Source organism: Zeus faber, assembly GCF_960531495.2.
Source record: "Zeus faber genome assembly, chromosome: 2".
In the NCBI taxonomy this organism is placed as follows: domain Eukaryota; kingdom Metazoa; phylum Chordata; class Actinopteri; order Zeiformes; family Zeidae; genus Zeus; species Zeus faber.
In genome coordinates, this window is record NC_137189.1 from 7124788 (window position 1) to 7143013 (window position 18226).

General features: G+C 42.5%; 1 protein-coding gene across 1 annotated transcript in view; it reads right to left on the bottom strand.

The window, feature by feature from the left end:
- Nucleotides 1-18226, bottom strand: part of phip (PHIP subunit of CUL4-Ring ligase complex) — a gene marked incomplete at its 5' end in the record, with an annotated part of 61771 nt that overhangs the window by 38246 nt on the left and 5299 nt on the right. Inside the window, 9 exons of the mRNA XM_079996918.1 lie at nt 397-531; nt 1520-1676; nt 3572-3670; nt 4146-4186; nt 4299-4399; nt 10965-11035; nt 11678-11778; nt 13723-13944; nt 18028-18188. Coding sequence (XP_079853044.1) covers nt 397-531; nt 1520-1676; nt 3572-3670; nt 4146-4186; nt 4299-4399; nt 10965-11035; nt 11678-11778; nt 13723-13944; nt 18028-18188 — 1088 coding nt within the window. The remainder of the gene's footprint in view (nt 1-396; nt 532-1519; nt 1677-3571; nt 3671-4145; nt 4187-4298; nt 4400-10964; nt 11036-11677; nt 11779-13722; nt 13945-18027; nt 18189-18226) is intronic.

An 18226-nucleotide genomic window follows, 5' to 3' on the forward strand; every position in this document is an offset into this window, starting at 1 on the left:
CTTGCCCAAATTCACAACCGAAACGAAACCTTACAGAAAAAAAGTCTGATTGACATAAAGAACGACAGCGTCTATGCCACCTTGAAATCGGGGCCTCTTGCTGTGTAAAGAGACTGTGATTGGGTGTCATTTTGAACTGGCTAGACTGCCGCGGTTCTGACTCACTTGTTCTGAGACTGTAGTTAATGCTGTCCTTGGTTACCATGGAGACAATATCAGGAAGTAAAACAACAGCCAGCCAGGGCTGCACACTCATGCCCAGAACCACACAAAAGTTAAACACAATGACAGAGAACGAACGCCAGGAGCAAAGTGAGATAGAGAAGTGCGGCGATGGAAAATATGACGGAAGGAAGAAATAAGAGAGACATGGAGAGTCTGAATCAAGAGTCTCACCATGTTGAAATAAGAGCGGATCTTGACGCCTCTCGCCAGGTCCCAAACGATGCAGTTCCCATCGTGCCCAGCTGAGAAGAGGATTCTGGGATCAAAGGGGTGTGGCTCCAGCACAAACACCTCATCTTCATGACCCTGGACATGAGACAACGGTTATGATAGGCCACTGTTGGTGTAACAAGCTCCAACTGAGCTCCAACTTGAAGACCCTTCACAAACGTTTTTGACCCATGACCCTGTTTCTAGGTCCAAAAATTGGAGCCAGCACCACAACTTTACACTGATCAGCCATAACATAAATACTACCACTAATAACTACTAATATTGTGTAACTCCATCCACATGATGTTGAAGAAAATGTGATTCATCAGACCAGGCCACCGCTTTTCATTGCTCCATGGTCCAGTTCTGATGCTCACCTGCCAATTGTTGGTGCTTTGGGCGGGGGATAGGGGTTAGCATGGGCACTCACACCGGTCTGCGGCTACACAGCCCCATACACAGCAAGCTGTGATGCACTGTGTGTTTTCTATCATAGCAGCATTAACTTTTCCAGTAATTTGTGCTACAGTAGCTCTTCTGTGGGATTGGACCACACGGGCTAGACTTCTATTTGCACATCAATGAGCCTTGGGCGCCTATTACCCTGTCGCCGGTTCACTGGTTGTCCTCCCTTGGACCAGTTTTGGTAGGTGCTAACCACTGTATACCGTGAACACCCCACAAGACCTGCAGTTTTGGAGATGCTGTGATGTCTAGCCATCACAATTTGGCCCTTGTCAAAGTCGTTCAGATCCTTACGCTTGCCCATTTTTCCTGCTTCAGACACATCAACTTCAAGAACTGACTTATGTTCTGACTATGCATAATATATCCTATCCCTTAATAGGTGCCATTGGAATTAATGTCGTGGCTGATCGGTGTATATGCAAAACAATTCACATTTAGGCCTAAAAGCAACAAAATAAGGCAAAATAAGAATCTTCAAAACTGACCGAGCATTCCTGGTCAAACCTGGAGATATTCCGCATTAAACACTTATCATAATAATAATAATAATAATAATAATCCTAATCATGACCAAATTAAAGAAGTTTCAAATGTTAATTAATTTCCTGCATACCATGAGAACGTGGACCAGGTTTCCCGTGGTGGAGTTCCAAACCTTCAGTGTTAGGTTGTTGGCTGCCGTGATCACCGTGCTGTCATGGCGATCCCACGCCACCATGGTAACCTTCAGCTTTGTGACCTTGTCTTCCAGCGGAGGAGGGTTGTACTTTCTGTTGAAAAGTCAAACATATGAAGACAAGATAAGATAAGATAAAACTGTATTTGAGGAGAAATTCTGAGGAATGTGATGCAGGGACACAGTACAGAAAGAAAGAATATGTATGTTAAGTTATCAAAATATGATAACAATAATAATAATAATATATATAAACAAAATAAATATAATAGACTAAATAGGCAAGTTCAAGAAATATACAGAATAGGGTTTACAAAGAAAAAAAATGGAATAAGGGAATAATAAAACAAAAGTAAAGATGTCTTCCTCCTTCTTTAATTACGGTCCAGTTTTTGCTTTTCTTTCATCCATCCTGTTTGTTTATTTGTTTGTTCACGTTTTCCCTCAATTTTCCGTATAAACCACTTGTCCCCTTCCTAAACCCACTTAAATTTGTTGTCCACCTGTCGCATGTTTCCCTTTTGCACAGCGCTTCCTGCACTTAAAAAAAATAATAATAATTTAAAAAAAAGGAAAACAAATCGCAGGTCCGACCGAATATGGACCCAACGTGGAGAATGAATTTCAGAAAACGATATGTTCGGCTCATTTACTTCCATTGAACTCGCTATCAAAGTGTATGACGATATTAATGTGTCGCATTGTGCACCCATCTTGCTCATTCGATTGATCTTCAGTAATCTTTACGTTGACAGTTCATAACTGGCACCGCACACATTGTTTTATTACAGATATATTATTTGATTATTTATAGTATGATTCTTATTATTTATAGTTCATTCACAGCAGAAGATAATTCTTTACTCAATCATCACTATCAAAGGTACAGTTTGTAAAATCAGGGTGTCTCTTATTTGCTCAAGTATTGCAGGTAAGTATCTATACTCCAGGGCTCATTCAGGCATGACAAAACAAATTTCAAGGACTTTCAACATAAGTACATTTTAAGAGCATTTTTTTCCATTTTCAAGGACTTCATACAAAACAAATGTTATCAACCTGAACTTCAGACAGATAAATACAAGTACTTTCGTCGATTAAGTGTGGCAGGCAAGTCTGAAATATTAGGTTGGGTAGCGGTAGGTTTTATAACATCACAAACATTGACTCTGATAGCAGAACTTGGCTCATTTCAAAAATAAATATATGGATGAATAAATCAAGACAAAAAACATTTGTGTTTGAAATTAAAAACCCCCATTTCAAATTTGAGACCATTTAATAACTAATATTGGTTCAATTAAATTGAAGGCATTTTAAGGCTACTTAAGGATCCTGGAAATATGAAATGTTTACATACATAGAAAATGACTATGTATAAAGAGACCTCCTCCTCCTTCCTCTCCGCAACAAGGTAAATTATATTTCAATTTTTACATCCTGTCTGGGTTAGGGTCTAATAACAGCAAGGTTTGGGCCATATCCAAAATTTTATGCATGATGCAGCCCCGCCCAAATACAGTATATATATGATACACAATATTATCGTAGTTGTTGACGGTGGGTGATGGAGAAAGTGTTCCCATTACACATGGTGCTTTTTTGATTTCATTCAATTACAATACATACATCCACAATAAAAAACACTCTGTATTTGTTTTCTTTGGAGAAACGGTGAACATTTATGTGCATTGTGGAGAATGGATCGCCACAAATGGGTGTTCATGCAACGTGCATCCAGCAAGGACCTCCCATTCACCACGCAAACAATGACAAGCACCAAGCAAGCGCAAGAGAGGAAATATGCAGGATACGTAGGATAAAAAAAAAAGAGAGGGATTTTACTTATTTTGGGATTCTCCGAAAAATCATGATATTCAATATTATCGAATATCGGCCCAAGCCTAATAACAGCAGCCTTCTGGTTTTAAAGGGAAAAAATAAACAGACAAAAAGCGACAAGAATCTATGAGTTCAGTCTTCACATACCCAGGTAACTTGGTCTGCATGTCCAGCAGAATGCTCTTCCAGCCCTGAGGCTGCAACTGCCAGATCCGCGCTGTACCGTCCCTGCTGCCACTCACAAACCTGCCACACACACACACACACACACACACACACGGGGGCGATAAACACGGAATGTGGCACACAGTTCCATTACTAAATCAAATCTTGCAATGACACTAAGTCTTCATCTTCCACTTCCCCTCTCCTCTGTTCACCCGGAGCCCTCCTCCCTAACTTCAACGCTGAGACACCACGCACGCACCCACACTTGACAATCGACCAGTGTGTGGGAGGTGCAACTGCATCTATTGTGTGTGTCAGTGCAGAGGTAGGGAGTGTTTCTGCCGAGAGCATCATGTCACCCTTAGGTTCAATTAAAAAAAAACCTGCAGCTGCGCACAGGAGACACACACACCCACACACACACACACACACACACACACACACACACACACACACACACACACACACACACACACACACACACACACACACACACACACACACACACACACACACACACACACACACACACACACACACACACACACTTTACCTGTCACTGCAGTTGGAAAACTGGATGCTGTCCACTTTGTCCTAAGTGAGAGAGAGGTGAGCTAAACATTTACATCCACAGCAAATATTCAGTCAATTTAATCCAAAACACAGGGAAATAAATGTGTCGCTTATTAACAGACAGAGGACTCACTGTGTGAGATTCCAGTTCAGATATTTTCTCTGGCTGGCCTGATCCAAAGTAGTAAACCCTGATGATGTGATCTGTACTCCCGGTTGCAAGGAACATACCACCTGGGGATGCAAATAACACATTTATACACACACATACAACATCATCATTTAGAAGACACTTTTGTCCAAAGCGACTGCCAATTATTCTTACACAGATAGACACAGCCATCAGGAGCAAATAAAGGTTAAGTGTCTCGCTCAAGGACACTTCAGTACGCTACCAGAACGCGCCAGGGATTGAACCAGCGACGACCAGCTCTAACACACACACACACACACACACACACACACACACACACACACACACACACACACACACACACACACACACACACACACACACACACACACACACACACACACACACACACACACACACACACACACACACACACACACACACACATCAAGGGTGTATTTCTTTCTTCTTTGAGTGTTTCTTTTTCATGAAATACAATGGCTCATGTGACTTTCTTTGCAGGGATTGGTCAACTGATTAAAAATGTATGGTTGGCCTAATATGGGCTTTTTTTTTATTTATTTTTTTATTTTTTAATATCAGACTTTTGAAAGCACTCCACTCTGCCAAAAAGAGCAGCTGGCTGCCACATTCTGAACGTGTTTCAGTTAATGATGGTACTTTTTCTGTTTTTTTTGTTCTGTCCCAGTTTTTCAAAATACGCTCTATAAATGAAAAGAGGATTCATCATTGTTGACCAGATTCGGGAAGATGTTACATGAACCTGGAGACATCTCACAACCACACTCCTATCTCTCATTGCTGCTCTAAAATATATTTATTTAAACTCTAATCTCATCTCACTTAACCCCCATTGCCTTCCGCTTACTCCCGACGAGAGCCCAACCGATAAATTGGCCAATATTTGACTTTTGGGATAGCAGTTATGCAGCCGATATGTCCAGAAGTATAATAAACAAAGAAACAATGATTATTCATCCTATACTTGTCTGTTTGACACTACTTTTAAGTTACTCACCAAAAAAGCGCGTAAGTCCAACTAGGCATTATAAATATATATATATATATATACACACACACATATATATACACACACATATATATATACATACATACATACATACATACATACATACATATAATATATATATATACACACACATATTATATATATATATACACACATATTATATATATATATATATACACACATTATATATACATACACACATATTATATATATACACACACACACACACACACACACACACACACACATATATATACATACATATATACATATATATCTACATACATATTCATATATATACACATATATATACACATATATATATATACTGTATACACACACACACATATATACACATATATATACACATATACACACACACACACACACACACACACACACACACACACACACACACACACACACACACACACACACACACACACACACACACACACACACACACACACACACACACACACACACACACACCCCAAATAAATAAATAAATAAATAAATAAATAAATAAATAAATAAATAAATATATTGTACTTAAGAACACTGGTAGTAAAAGGAAAATTATAACCTGCAGCTCCGCAGCTCATCAGAGCGACCTTTTCTCCAAACAAAGCACATAAAAACTCTAGATGTATTTCATTTACGCCTTTTTCTGCTGCTGCTCGGCAGAGGAGCAGATCGCTCCTGAAAAAAATCCCGCCCGTGTTCTCATGGTCTGGTGGCAAAGGCCTGGCACGGTCCGCAAGCCGGTGGTTGGGAACCTCTGCGCTAGAGGACATTCCCTCGGTGATGGTTGGGTTTATTTCCCACTTTCATCGTCACATCTGTGTGATTACTGGACATTCTGGTCAAAGATGCATGCTCCCGTGTACACATAGTGAAACGGAGGCGGAGAGTGAAACGTGGCGGTGTGTCGCGCGTCTAGCCCGATGCGGACTTCGCACACCGTTACCGGGAATATTTTTTCTAATGTGTGTTCGCTGTGCAACAAACTGGATGAACTTATGTTGAACTTTATTGTTATTTTTTCATAATATTCAAATTTTATTAGAATTTCTTTCCTGCGGGTGCAGTGTGCATTGAGGGATACGGCACAGCGGACCCCTCTGCGGAGCCAACCACAGCTCTCCCAACTCCGAACCAAACTTCATGAAAGTCAGCAGCACACCCCCCAGCGCACACCGCATTTTGTTGCTTTATTTAGAGGAAAGGGATATGCGAGGGGATATATATTATTTATTTTGCCAGGTAAACAAACTACACCATTTTAATAAAAAATATGTAGACGCGGTACATTTATCCATATAATGTATATTAAATAAGGAAAAGGAGATTCTAAGCCGACACGCCCACAAACGCCAGGGGCACAGAAGCCCCATCGCTGGCAGTGTGATCATCGCTCTCTAATGTCTCCATTACGCATGGAGAGGGAGACAGGAGCTTAAATTGCACCCCGATCGCTCCCTTAGAGGAACACAGAGGACCCAAAATGTACAACGTACAAGGATATCATATTATTTTTGACGGTTTGAAAGCATGATCAGAATGACAGATGAAAAGATCCGGGGCTATTTTTGAATTATTCTTACTTTTTTTAAAATATATATATAGCTCATGAAAAAACTCATGATCTAAAATTTAGATCATGGCTATTTTAGAGTTTTTTCATGAGCTAAACCCATTTATACTTTTCACATGTTAACAAATAACGATTCGTTTGTATGAATCAGAAGTTATCAGTAGTGCAATGTTAACGTTTATATTACACGGTTAACGTGATTGGACGTGCTTTCACTATCTTCAGCAGACACACCCCCGGAGTCTCAGAACAGATGGAATTGCCTTTTTTTCATGATTTTGTAAACTTAATTTTATGTACTTGCCGATATTTTCAATCATTCAAAATAACAAATTTTTCTGTGGTGTGACAAACTCAGAACACAATTTTACTTTCACTTTACAGGTACTTTAACCCTGTAACTGGCGGCTCGCCTCTTATAGGCAGCGCTTGTAAATTAAATTGATATTTTAAATGCTGGTATTAGGTTTTGTATTTATCTTTAATGTAGCACAGTGTAAACAATGTTAGTTATAACATTCTTTCTCAGCCCTGGAACTCAAACCATTTTCTGATGCCGCAAAAACATATTCTAATAATTAAATGAATATCATAAACGGGCGGCGATTAGTCGACTAATGGCTTGTACTGACGACTAAAAAGCTGCAATCCTATATGGGATTATTTTGATTTTAAACCAGACACAACTGGAAAGCTGAAGGATGTAAAATAAGTAATTTGCCGTCTTTGCAAGCGTAGCGACGGAGCACCAGGGCGCAGCGCGGCCGGTGAGACCTGGTGGTTCAGGTAGGTGTTTTAAAAGGATAGCAAAATAAAAAATAAAAAAATGGTGTTATTATCCCGTATAAAGCCTGTCCCGGTCTGCGTCTCTGCAACCCGGAGGAGGAGAAGGCGGCGGCGAACTCCGACCCCCCCGGCAACAGGTGTGTGTGTGTGTGTGTGTGTGTGTGTGTGTGTGTGTGTGTGTGTGTGTGTGTGTGTGTGTGTGTGTGTGTCTCTGCACTGCCACATTATTCCTCCAATATTAGAACTGAACTGAACCAATCCAAAGAAAGAGAAAAAGCCGTGTCAGAATGACCTGGAAACAGGGCTTGCGGTCATTTATTTATACTTTTTGAGGAATTCTCCAGACGGGGAGAAAAGCACCAAACGCAGTTAAAGCAGCGACGCGGAATGCCAATTCTTATTCAGCAGGCCTTGAATTGCGCTTTACATGACATTAAATTAGCAAAATAAAAGGACAAAAATCGCCCAAAAAAATTGCCTCCATGAAACAACGGCCGACGGACTAAGCCAATCGCCGGTTGCCGATATATTTGTCCAATCACCCAAGCCTCATTCAGACATACCATGAGCCAGAGGCGATCCGAAAACTCATTCTGGAGTATTACAACAACTTCAGATTGAGAGTCTCTTCAGGATCATCAACATCGGACTGGCAACAGCTGGAGAAGGGCATAATCACCGGCTGTACAATCTCGGTGCCAATCTTCTCACTGGCCATGAACATGATTGTCAAATCAGCGGAGGTGGAATGCAGAGGCCCCATGTCTAGAGCTGGTACTCAGCAGCCCCCGATAAGAGCATTCATGGACGACCTTACGGTGACAGCAACATCTGTTCCTGGGTGCAGATGGTTCCTTCGGGGGCTTGAACGAATCATCTCATGGGCAAGGATAAGTTTCAAGCCAGCCAAGTCCAGGTCCTGAAGAAAGGTAAAGTGGCTGACCGGTTCCGCTTTACCGGGGGAGGGACACAGATTCCATCAGTAACAGAGAGACCAGTCAAGAACTCAGAGAGGATCTTTGATAGCTCCCTGAGGGATACAGCCGCACTCCAACAAACCAGGAGCGACCTGGCAAACTGGCTCATTGCAATCGACAAGTTGGGGCTCCCAGGGAAATACAAAGCCTGGATGTACCAACATGGAGTCCTGCCGAGGTTACTCTGGCCCCTTCTTGTTTATGAGGTGCCTATGACAACTGTGGAGGCTCTGGAAAAGACCATCAGCCAGTTTCTGCTGAGGAGGTTGGGGCTCCCTCGCTCCCTCGCTATGGGAATTCCACCAAGCTGCAGCTTCCCTTCGGCGGTTTGACAGAGGAATTCAAGGTCACACGGGCCAGGGAGGTGATGATGTACAGAGATTCCTCTGATGTTAAAGTTGCCACCGCAGGAATCTGTGTGAAGACCGGTAGGAAGTGGCAGGCACAGGAAGCAGTCGACAGAGCGGAGGCTTTTTCGGTAGGACTGGGCAGTTTTCCCAAGCCACGCTATGACAAAGCCAGAGGGAGGGAGAAGCGTCAACTGGTTCAGGATGAGATACGAGCAGAGGTGGAGGAAGACCGCCGAACCAAGATGGTCGGCATGTATCAACAAGGCGCCTGGACTAGGTGGGAACCTGCAGAACAGCGTAAGATCACCTGGTTAGAGCTCTGGAGAGCCGAACCAATGCGCATAAAGTTCCTCATCCAATCAGTGTATGATGTTCTCCCAAGACCAGCCAATCTGCATCGCCGGGGCCTGGCTGACACGCCGACATGCCAACTGCGCCAAAAAAGCGGCACCCTGAAGCATATCCTGAGCGAAGGCATTGGGGGATGGGCGGTACCGCTGGTGCCATGACCAGGTCCTTAGGGCTTTGGTAGACACAATCAGCGGCGATTCAGAACAGCAAGAATCAGCACACCCCCAAAGAGTCCATCACCTTTGTCAGAGCCACCCTCCTCGGGGGGCTTCTTGCCACTGCAAGGGACTGGCACCTCCAAGTCGATCTGGGAAAGCAGCTCAAGTTCCCAGAACCCATCTCAACCACTTCACTCCACCCAGACATGGTGTTACATCAGAGTCTACAAAGCAAGTGGTCATAGTGGAACTTACTGTCCCCTGGGAAGACCGAATTGAAGAGGCCAACGAGCGCAAAAGGGGGAAGTATGCAGAGCTGGAGCAGGAGCAATGGCTGGAAAGCCTGTGGCGAAACAGTCGAAGTTGGATGCCGGGGATTCGCTGGCCAGTCATTGCACCGGGTCGCCCGGGGGAGGGTGTCTGATGACCTGAAACACCCTATGACCCCGGGTGCATCACTGAATACATGTCCAAGTATCCCCACATGGTGTATTCACAAACAAACTGAAACTGTCATTCAGTTTCTGGCATAAAATGAAACAGGAACTCAATGTACGTGAAGGTAAATAAGTATCGGTTCAGGGATAGACGGGTTTTTTACAAGTATGTGTGCATGAGCACGGTATCAGATTCGATACCCGATATGGGCTGTCCCATCTGTGCTCGGCTTGGGCAGTTCTGCGATTAAATCGCCAATCGGCGACCCACTCCATTGATCCCGGTTGACATTGATGACAGACAATGACAGGAATAATCCCAGCATTGAAACAGTGTAAGTGCAGTTTACCGTGTCCTGAAACTGGAGCGGAGAGGGGGAGAGGGAGAGAGGGGAAGGAGGCTCTCGCTCTCTCCGCTCAGAGCTTTCTAGTAACCACTTGTGATCGGATCTCACTTCCCCGCTCTATATGCAAATCTTGTGATTATAATATAGCAATAAATAATATAATCACAGAGACAGATTCAGACTAACTCAGAAAATTAGAGCGGCGTTTTTTTTTTAATTTAATTTCTCCTCCAAACAGCAGTGCCTGTCTTGTTATTTTAGATCTATTTATTTTTGATGGTTTCGGACATGTATGAGACAAATTTTATAAACAACTGTTTTCAGGATTATGTTTCCATCCCACTCCAAAAAAAAACAACCCGTATGTCCCCACTGTCCCGCACATCCCTGTTACTTTCCACTGCTATGGGACTTAATTTAGTAAAAACTGGATGTTTTTGTCAAAATACTTTACTTGTACATAATAATTCCCGCACTTCTCTAATTTAGAGACTGCATTTACCACATTACAATACGTTCTATAATACATCCCCAGCGATCGTCGATTGGAATTTTGCACCATCACCCAAGCCTATTCTGTGCATCTCGGATAGAACCAGAAGTTGGGTTTACCTGCACTGAAGGAGGAGCAGATCATCTGGACACCAGGTCTGGAGCGCTCTGTGAACTTACTGGGCCTCTGACTGGAAACACACACACACAGGAATATTTCAAACTGTGTGTGGCCATGCCTTAAAGCCAATGTTTAAGTGCCTTAAAATGCAGTTCAGCTAATTGCCTCTCGAGGCTGAATTCAGAAAATCTCTGACAATGGAAGATCAATGGAAAAAGAAGAAACTCTTCACGAGAAATAAGAGTCAAAACATTAACAAACACAACACACAACAACCTTTAGGTTGTTAATATCTAAATTCCCATCTATTAATGGCTGTCTTGGTTGTGATTTTGAAAATGATTGTTCCACAGAGAAGAAATGAAAGCTTAAATATATGTATATTTGGGGGTGTCGTGTCTCATCAGAAATTGACGGGTGATGTCACAGATGCTGTGTCATGCAGGAGAATGAAAATGCTGCATTTCTAATTATCGAAGTATTGTCTACGCTATGCTCTACGCAGATGCTGGCCGGCATTTGCTCATCGCCAGATACGGTTCAATCTGGCATTTTACAATTGACGAGTACATGAAATACAGATGACTCCAACAGGGATACATGAGGCACAGAAGAAGGTGAAAGTGTGTATCCATAACTGAATGTGCGATTGTGTTCACCCGTGTGTGTATGTGGGTGTGTGTGTGCGTGTGTGTGTGTGTATGCTATTTACCCAAACTTGAGCGTGCGTGCGTCCCACTGCCAGAAGCAGATGGTGCCGTCAGCTGCGGTGGACGACAGGTAGCGATTGGAGCCGCTACACAGGGGAGAGAACTGCAACACAGCCAATTAGAGGGAAGAGGGTGGGTGTGACAGCCAATGGAATGAGGTCCCTGAAAAAACTCATGTCAATCACTGATTTTTTTGAGCCCCAGCTACACTATTTGGTATGAGAAACAAACAAATCCCCAACATGGCAACAGATCACATCAGTCAATCAGTGAAAATACCTGAATAATTGCATTTACTGGGAAATTCCAACGCAAAAGCAACATTGAAGGGGACCTATTATGAAAAACTCCCCTTTTCAGTGCATGTACAAATACATTTGGGTCTCTGATGGGCCTGCCTACTGACACACAAACGGTGAACTAAGACATCTCAGTCAGTTTTTTTGTGAGCTGTCTATTTCGGAAAACATATGGTTAAACAAGCCGTTCAGATTTGCAATCCCTTGCTGCAACGCCCTCCTCCGTCACTTGGTGCCTCAGTAGAATTAGAACCGCCCTCCATCTGAATAACTCCACCCACGGCTGGAGAATAACAAGCGCCGCTCGGAGCTGCTCTGTTGGCTCACAGACCAGCACAAATCTTTTCAAAGAAAGAGAACAACCAACTGTCTGTGAAGAAACTGCAGACAATGTTAATGTAAGTATTTCAAAAGTTCTTCTTCTGTGTGTCTCTCAATAAAAATATAATAAGTATGCGGTAGATAGACTGCTAGATAGCTGTGGCGCATGACCCGCTGTGTGTCTCCACACAAAACCAATAAAAACATTATTGTAAATGTTTTTTTCCCCCCAATGTTTACATGAAACGAAAAGTTTACGGGTGCAGTGTCCCAGCGTGGCGTCAACCACAAGCTTGAAGCACGGCAACATCGGAACAAACTTTTAAATGAGGCCTTGTAGATCTAATATGAGTGAGATTCAGCAACTGGATTGCTTATTTCTCGCCTCAAATTTGTTCAGAAACAGATTTTGGTGGACTGATAAGGTGAATTTGTGAAAGTTTACGGACTAAATACAACGGACCCCTGACGTAAAGCTCAAGCCCCTTTGGCTCACAGAACGAGGGGCCTCAGAAGGGTGGCACCACCCCACAGAAATAGAGCGTCCTGGAACAGAATGGGTTTGGGGCATGTTAGAATGGGTAGAATGCTCAATTTGAGTGGTATTCTCAGCAAAGAAATTCAAAAACATGTTTTGGGGACTTCAGATTCTACAGTGGCCACGGATATCTGTGTTACTTGTGTTACACGGTGTTCGGGCATACACCGATTTATTCGGACATTACTTGCCCACCGCCCCCACCTTTGTTTTGCTTTTTTTTTGTTAATAGAAATAAAACCCCATTTATTTCATTTTTGCTTGTCTGCGCCGATGTTCATAAAATAAAATAAATTCAAATTTAAAAAACTAAAATAAATAATAATAAAAAATACTCAGCATGTTGTCAGTACTCAGTCAGATACAGGAGAGTCGCAGTACAGTCTACTTATAACGGGAGGAAAGGAGGAGAGAAGGCTATGGGAGAACTTAGATCAGGTCTCCCCCGGTTGTAAAATGTCCAGTGTTAACCGGTGGGGAGAAACTCCTCACTGTGGCATCCCTATCAGAGACCTATATTAACTTGTTGAAAAGGAGCATAATAGGTCCCCATTAAACTCTAGTATTTCAAACTAAACCTTATTTCTCAATCAATGGTCGTCAAATCAAGTGATTAGCATGATAATCGTTTAAATTAATCCGGTATTGAGAGAACACATTCAGCCGACTGCCATAGTACATCAGGACCATCGTGGACACGTTGTTCGGCAACCTCTTGGGCAAACTTTCCTCTCAATATTGGATCCATTAAAAAGATTCTGCTGGCTATTTGTTGGTAAAAGCTGAATTTCCCTTCCCACTCAGTATCTGTCTGAACAATACCTCCAATAGAATGGATTGCACAATCACGGTCTGTAAAGGGCGGGAATCATGGACCGCACCGCAGTACCTGCAGTGAGGTGATGGAGGCTGCGTGTCCCTCCAGCACGGCGAGCGGCGCGCAGGTCTGCAAGCACCACACTCGGATGGTCTTATCGCACGAGCCGGCTGCGATCATGGTGTTCTCGTAGCTGACGGCCATGTCCGAGATCTCGGCGGCGTGGCCCCGCAGCGTAGCCAGCAGGCGGCCGTCGTCCGTGCCCCAGATCTTCACCAGGCAGTCATCAGAGCCCTGAGGGACAAGAGGGAGAAATCATTAACAAAAACGTCACAAAATTAGGATGTTTTATTTTATTTATTAGTTTATTTAGTTACTTATTTATACTTATATTTTGATATATTTTATCTTTACTGTTGATCTGTGTCTGCCCGGTAATATTGTTATAACATAGCATTGGCTGTTAATTTATGTGTTTATTTTTTCTTATGGCTTCAGCGACATTTAGTAGGTCAGCGTAAGAATTGTGTTTATGTAAATCACTGTTGGCCGTGTTCGATATAGCTCTATTAAATAAAAAGGATGATCGCAAAAAAAATATAGTCCACAAAATCAAACAAAAACACAATCTCATTAGATTGAAGAAACACTATTAAAAAATGAAACGTTAAATGACATGAGTAGTCCTTTTTTGTAAGCGTTTTTTCCTCATTAAAAGCAAATTCACACAAATAAATACTGCCAAACTGGAAAGATTCATATTCTGTATAAGAAGCGAGTGGAAGACTAAAAGTCGTAGTGGAAGTTTCAGCGTAGATGAACGTCGGAAAGTCTTTCCGAGTTACAATTAAAGAGCAAAACCAAATTTGGCGGAGAAGGGGATTTTATTTTCTGCGTACTTGCTAAGGAGACTGTTAATGAAAGAGACAAAGTGAGAGTTTTCCCACTGCTTCGGGATCATCTATCCCACTTAGCTGTTGGCAGAGAGCAACGCAGCAACAGGCGACCTTACCTCCATAAATTCTGGAAAACACTAATGAGGCGGATGCGATGAGACTAGAGGGTGAAAATAAAGTGAACTTCAAGAACTTTAAATGTGCATAATCAAGTCTTTTCCTGCACCTTGATCCTTCCGTGTAAAACAGGTGACCTTTTTCAAGAAGAGATCTCTAACTCTGGTCTATGATTTACATTAACAAAAGCGTTCTCTCTTAACTTAGTTGGGCTCAGTTTTATAGGAAATTCAAGTATATTCCAGAGGTGTATTCAAATTTCACGTGCAAATTTCATCATTAAAACAAACCCTTAAAATAGGCCTTAAAACTTTCAAGAAAATGTACAAACTGAGCTTTCTGAAACCCTCCCCCCCTAAATAAAGTCATATCGTATTTCATCTTAAACCTTGTTCACAATAGACTTCTAAAAACGGAGGACAATCGAAAAGGGGGAGGCCCTCTTGCTGGTGTGTTCCATTACAAAGTTCCCCTGTGTTACTTACAGATGAGTCAGAGGAAATCTGAGACACGAAAGTAAGAGTCTCGACCGCATTAACAACTCCCGGTCACAGAGGGTCGTTCTTGAGCTGTTCTGCATTGTTTTGGGACCAATCAAAACAGCTGGAGCTGTTTTAATACTGTATACTTTTAATACTTAATACAGAGAGCGGAGTGGAGGTGATTCCAGGTGAGAGGGGGGAAAAAGAGCAATCACAGTGCTATATTGAAAATGTAAACAGACCAAAAACAGAACATGACCCCCAACTTCCTTTCAACAAGACAAAAAAAACAACCTTTGTTGGTAAAGGTCACGCGGTATATTACCCATCCATCCACCCACCCATCCATCCATCCATCCATCCATCCATCCACCGATTCACCCTTCCATCATCGATTTATTGTATTTTTTCTTCACAGCAGCCATGTAAACAAACTCAAAATTAAGGCCTCATCTCGCAATTCAATATGTCAGTTTGCCTTGTTTAAAGCACACCGATACGGACTGGCTCATTGATCAGGTAACCGCTGTGCATCGGCCACTGAACACTTCAGCCAATCAAGTAATCAATAACAGACACAGATCGGATCGAGATCAGAGAAATCGTGCATACAAAAAAAAAAAATGTCCTAATGGCTAGCAGCTGTCATTTGAGGAATTTCGCTTTCCGTATTTTAGTCGATTGCGCCGACCCCTGCAGCAAAAGCCCAAGAACACTCGGAAGTGAACTGATCCAAAAAGAGAAGAAATATATAAATAAAAATGATCTTGTGATGAAGGGAGACAGTGTGTGTATGTGTGCGGTGGGGGGGGGGGGGGGGGGGGTGGGGGGGGCGACGAGAAGGAGAAAGCAGGGAGACCAGGAGTGAATTTTAATTCTGGCACTTAGCCAATGCCTCAGAGGAAACATTTTTTTTCCAGTTATGATGAAAAATAGCATAAAGGGGAGGGAAGACATGGAGAGAATGACAGATAGAGAATGAAAAATGCAGAGCGAGCGAAAGAGCGAGAGGAAGGGGTGGTTGTAGGACAGAGGGTGAGAACAGAAAAGGAGAAAGCACATCAACAGTTAAAAAAAGAGACATAAACAGAGAGCTGGATGAGGGAGAGATTGAGATGGAGAGAGGAGAGAGATATAGAGAGTTGATCTAGTCCCCCCTCCCCCTCAGCAGCCAGCCATTTTTAGAGGTTTTAAGAAGTGAAAGCTGAAAATGGAGTATAACGGAAGGCCAAGTTTGACTCGAGAAAGCCAAGTGTAATGATGCAGATATTAAAGTGACATCACGGGCCGGCTCAGAATCGAACGCATCACATTCTCTCTGTGCCCGTGACAGAGCTCGGAGCGAAGGGAACTTAGCGCCGCACCCAAAAGGAAGAGTTTCACGGGCGAAAGAGGAGCTCCCTCCTTCCCAGATGACAGGAATTATTTGCTCCCTTTAAACATCACCCTCTCTTGATATTAATCGTGGTATTACTCTGTTAATCGTGGCATTACTCTGATATTACATGCACTTTATTCTGGCTACCATTCACTCAAAAAGAAAAAAAAAAACCTTTCTGGGAAATATTGACTAAATCAAGTGTCACAATATTTGACCTTGATATTGATCATTTTGGCAATCACTAATCATGCTTTCATAAGAAATGTACACATAAGAAATATTTGAGAACAATCATTGGTGTATATTATGACCAATCGGACGATGGCGGCATTTATTAGAACATCTGGAACACTCTATGAAGTTTAGAATATTTAATTACTTGACACAACCTTTTGAACAACATTGAAGCTACAATATGACGATAACTAAAATCCTAGAAGACGTCTAGTCTCACATCACAATATCGCTATTATATCAATAAATCACCCTCCCCGAATGCTGAATACTGGGGTCTTTTTCTCCAATAAAATGTGCCGGGCTCGAGCTTGGCCCAAAACACCAAAACCGGACATAAATAACAGGATATAAATGTAACCCAACGAGTGCATGAAGGAACAGGCACAGGCACAGGCACAGGCACACACACACACACACACACACACACACACACACACACACACACACACACACACACACACACACACACACACACACACACACACACACACACACACACACACACACACACACACACACACACACACACACACACACACACCTTGAGGCCGAGAATATACTCTACTATATTATGTTATAGTAATACAACAGCAATACAATCTCCCGCCACACAAATAAGACACAGCTCGAGCTATCACAACCATTACATAATCGCCTGATCACAATTATCTGAGCTGATCGCAAGCAAAACACTGTTTTCATCCAAATGTCGCAGTAAATAGAATGTCTACTGCTGTGTTTATATTAGTTGAGTTGAGGAAAATTAACCCTCTACTTCATTTTGTATGTTTGTAAGCGATTCATAAGGTGGGTTTGTATAATGTCATAGTCTTTACTATGATAGTGGCATTAAATTAATAAAAAGAGAGCCAATTCAATTTAATTATTTAAATTGTTAATAACAATTAATCGTCAACTAAAATTCAATGATCGTGAGAAACCACAACCCGAGCCCATTCCAACATAAAGAAAAGCACAAATACACACACACACACACACACACACACACACACACACACACACACACACACACACACACACACACACACACACACACACACACACACACACACACACACACACACACACACACACCCCAAGTCTCCATGATTGAGCAGTCCAGCATTTTTCTAGAATCACATTCCTGACCCCACTGACTCCACTCCACTTTCTCTTTATTGCACCTCCTTTACAACCTCCACTCCAGACATGCCATTATATTCCCCCCTCCCCAAAAAATAGAATAAATTCTTGTCAGCCTTACTGTGAAGATGCGACGACCGGTGCGGTCGAAGGTGACGCAGTAGACGGAGGAGAGGTGTCCCAGAATCCTCTTGTGCATCTTCATGTGTTGGTAGACGGCCGTGGGCAGCAGCTGCCGTAATCGGTAAGATCCGTTAAGTCGACGTCCGTAGCTCGTCCCCACTGGTTATTTCAGAAAAATGTGTAAGAATTGACACTAG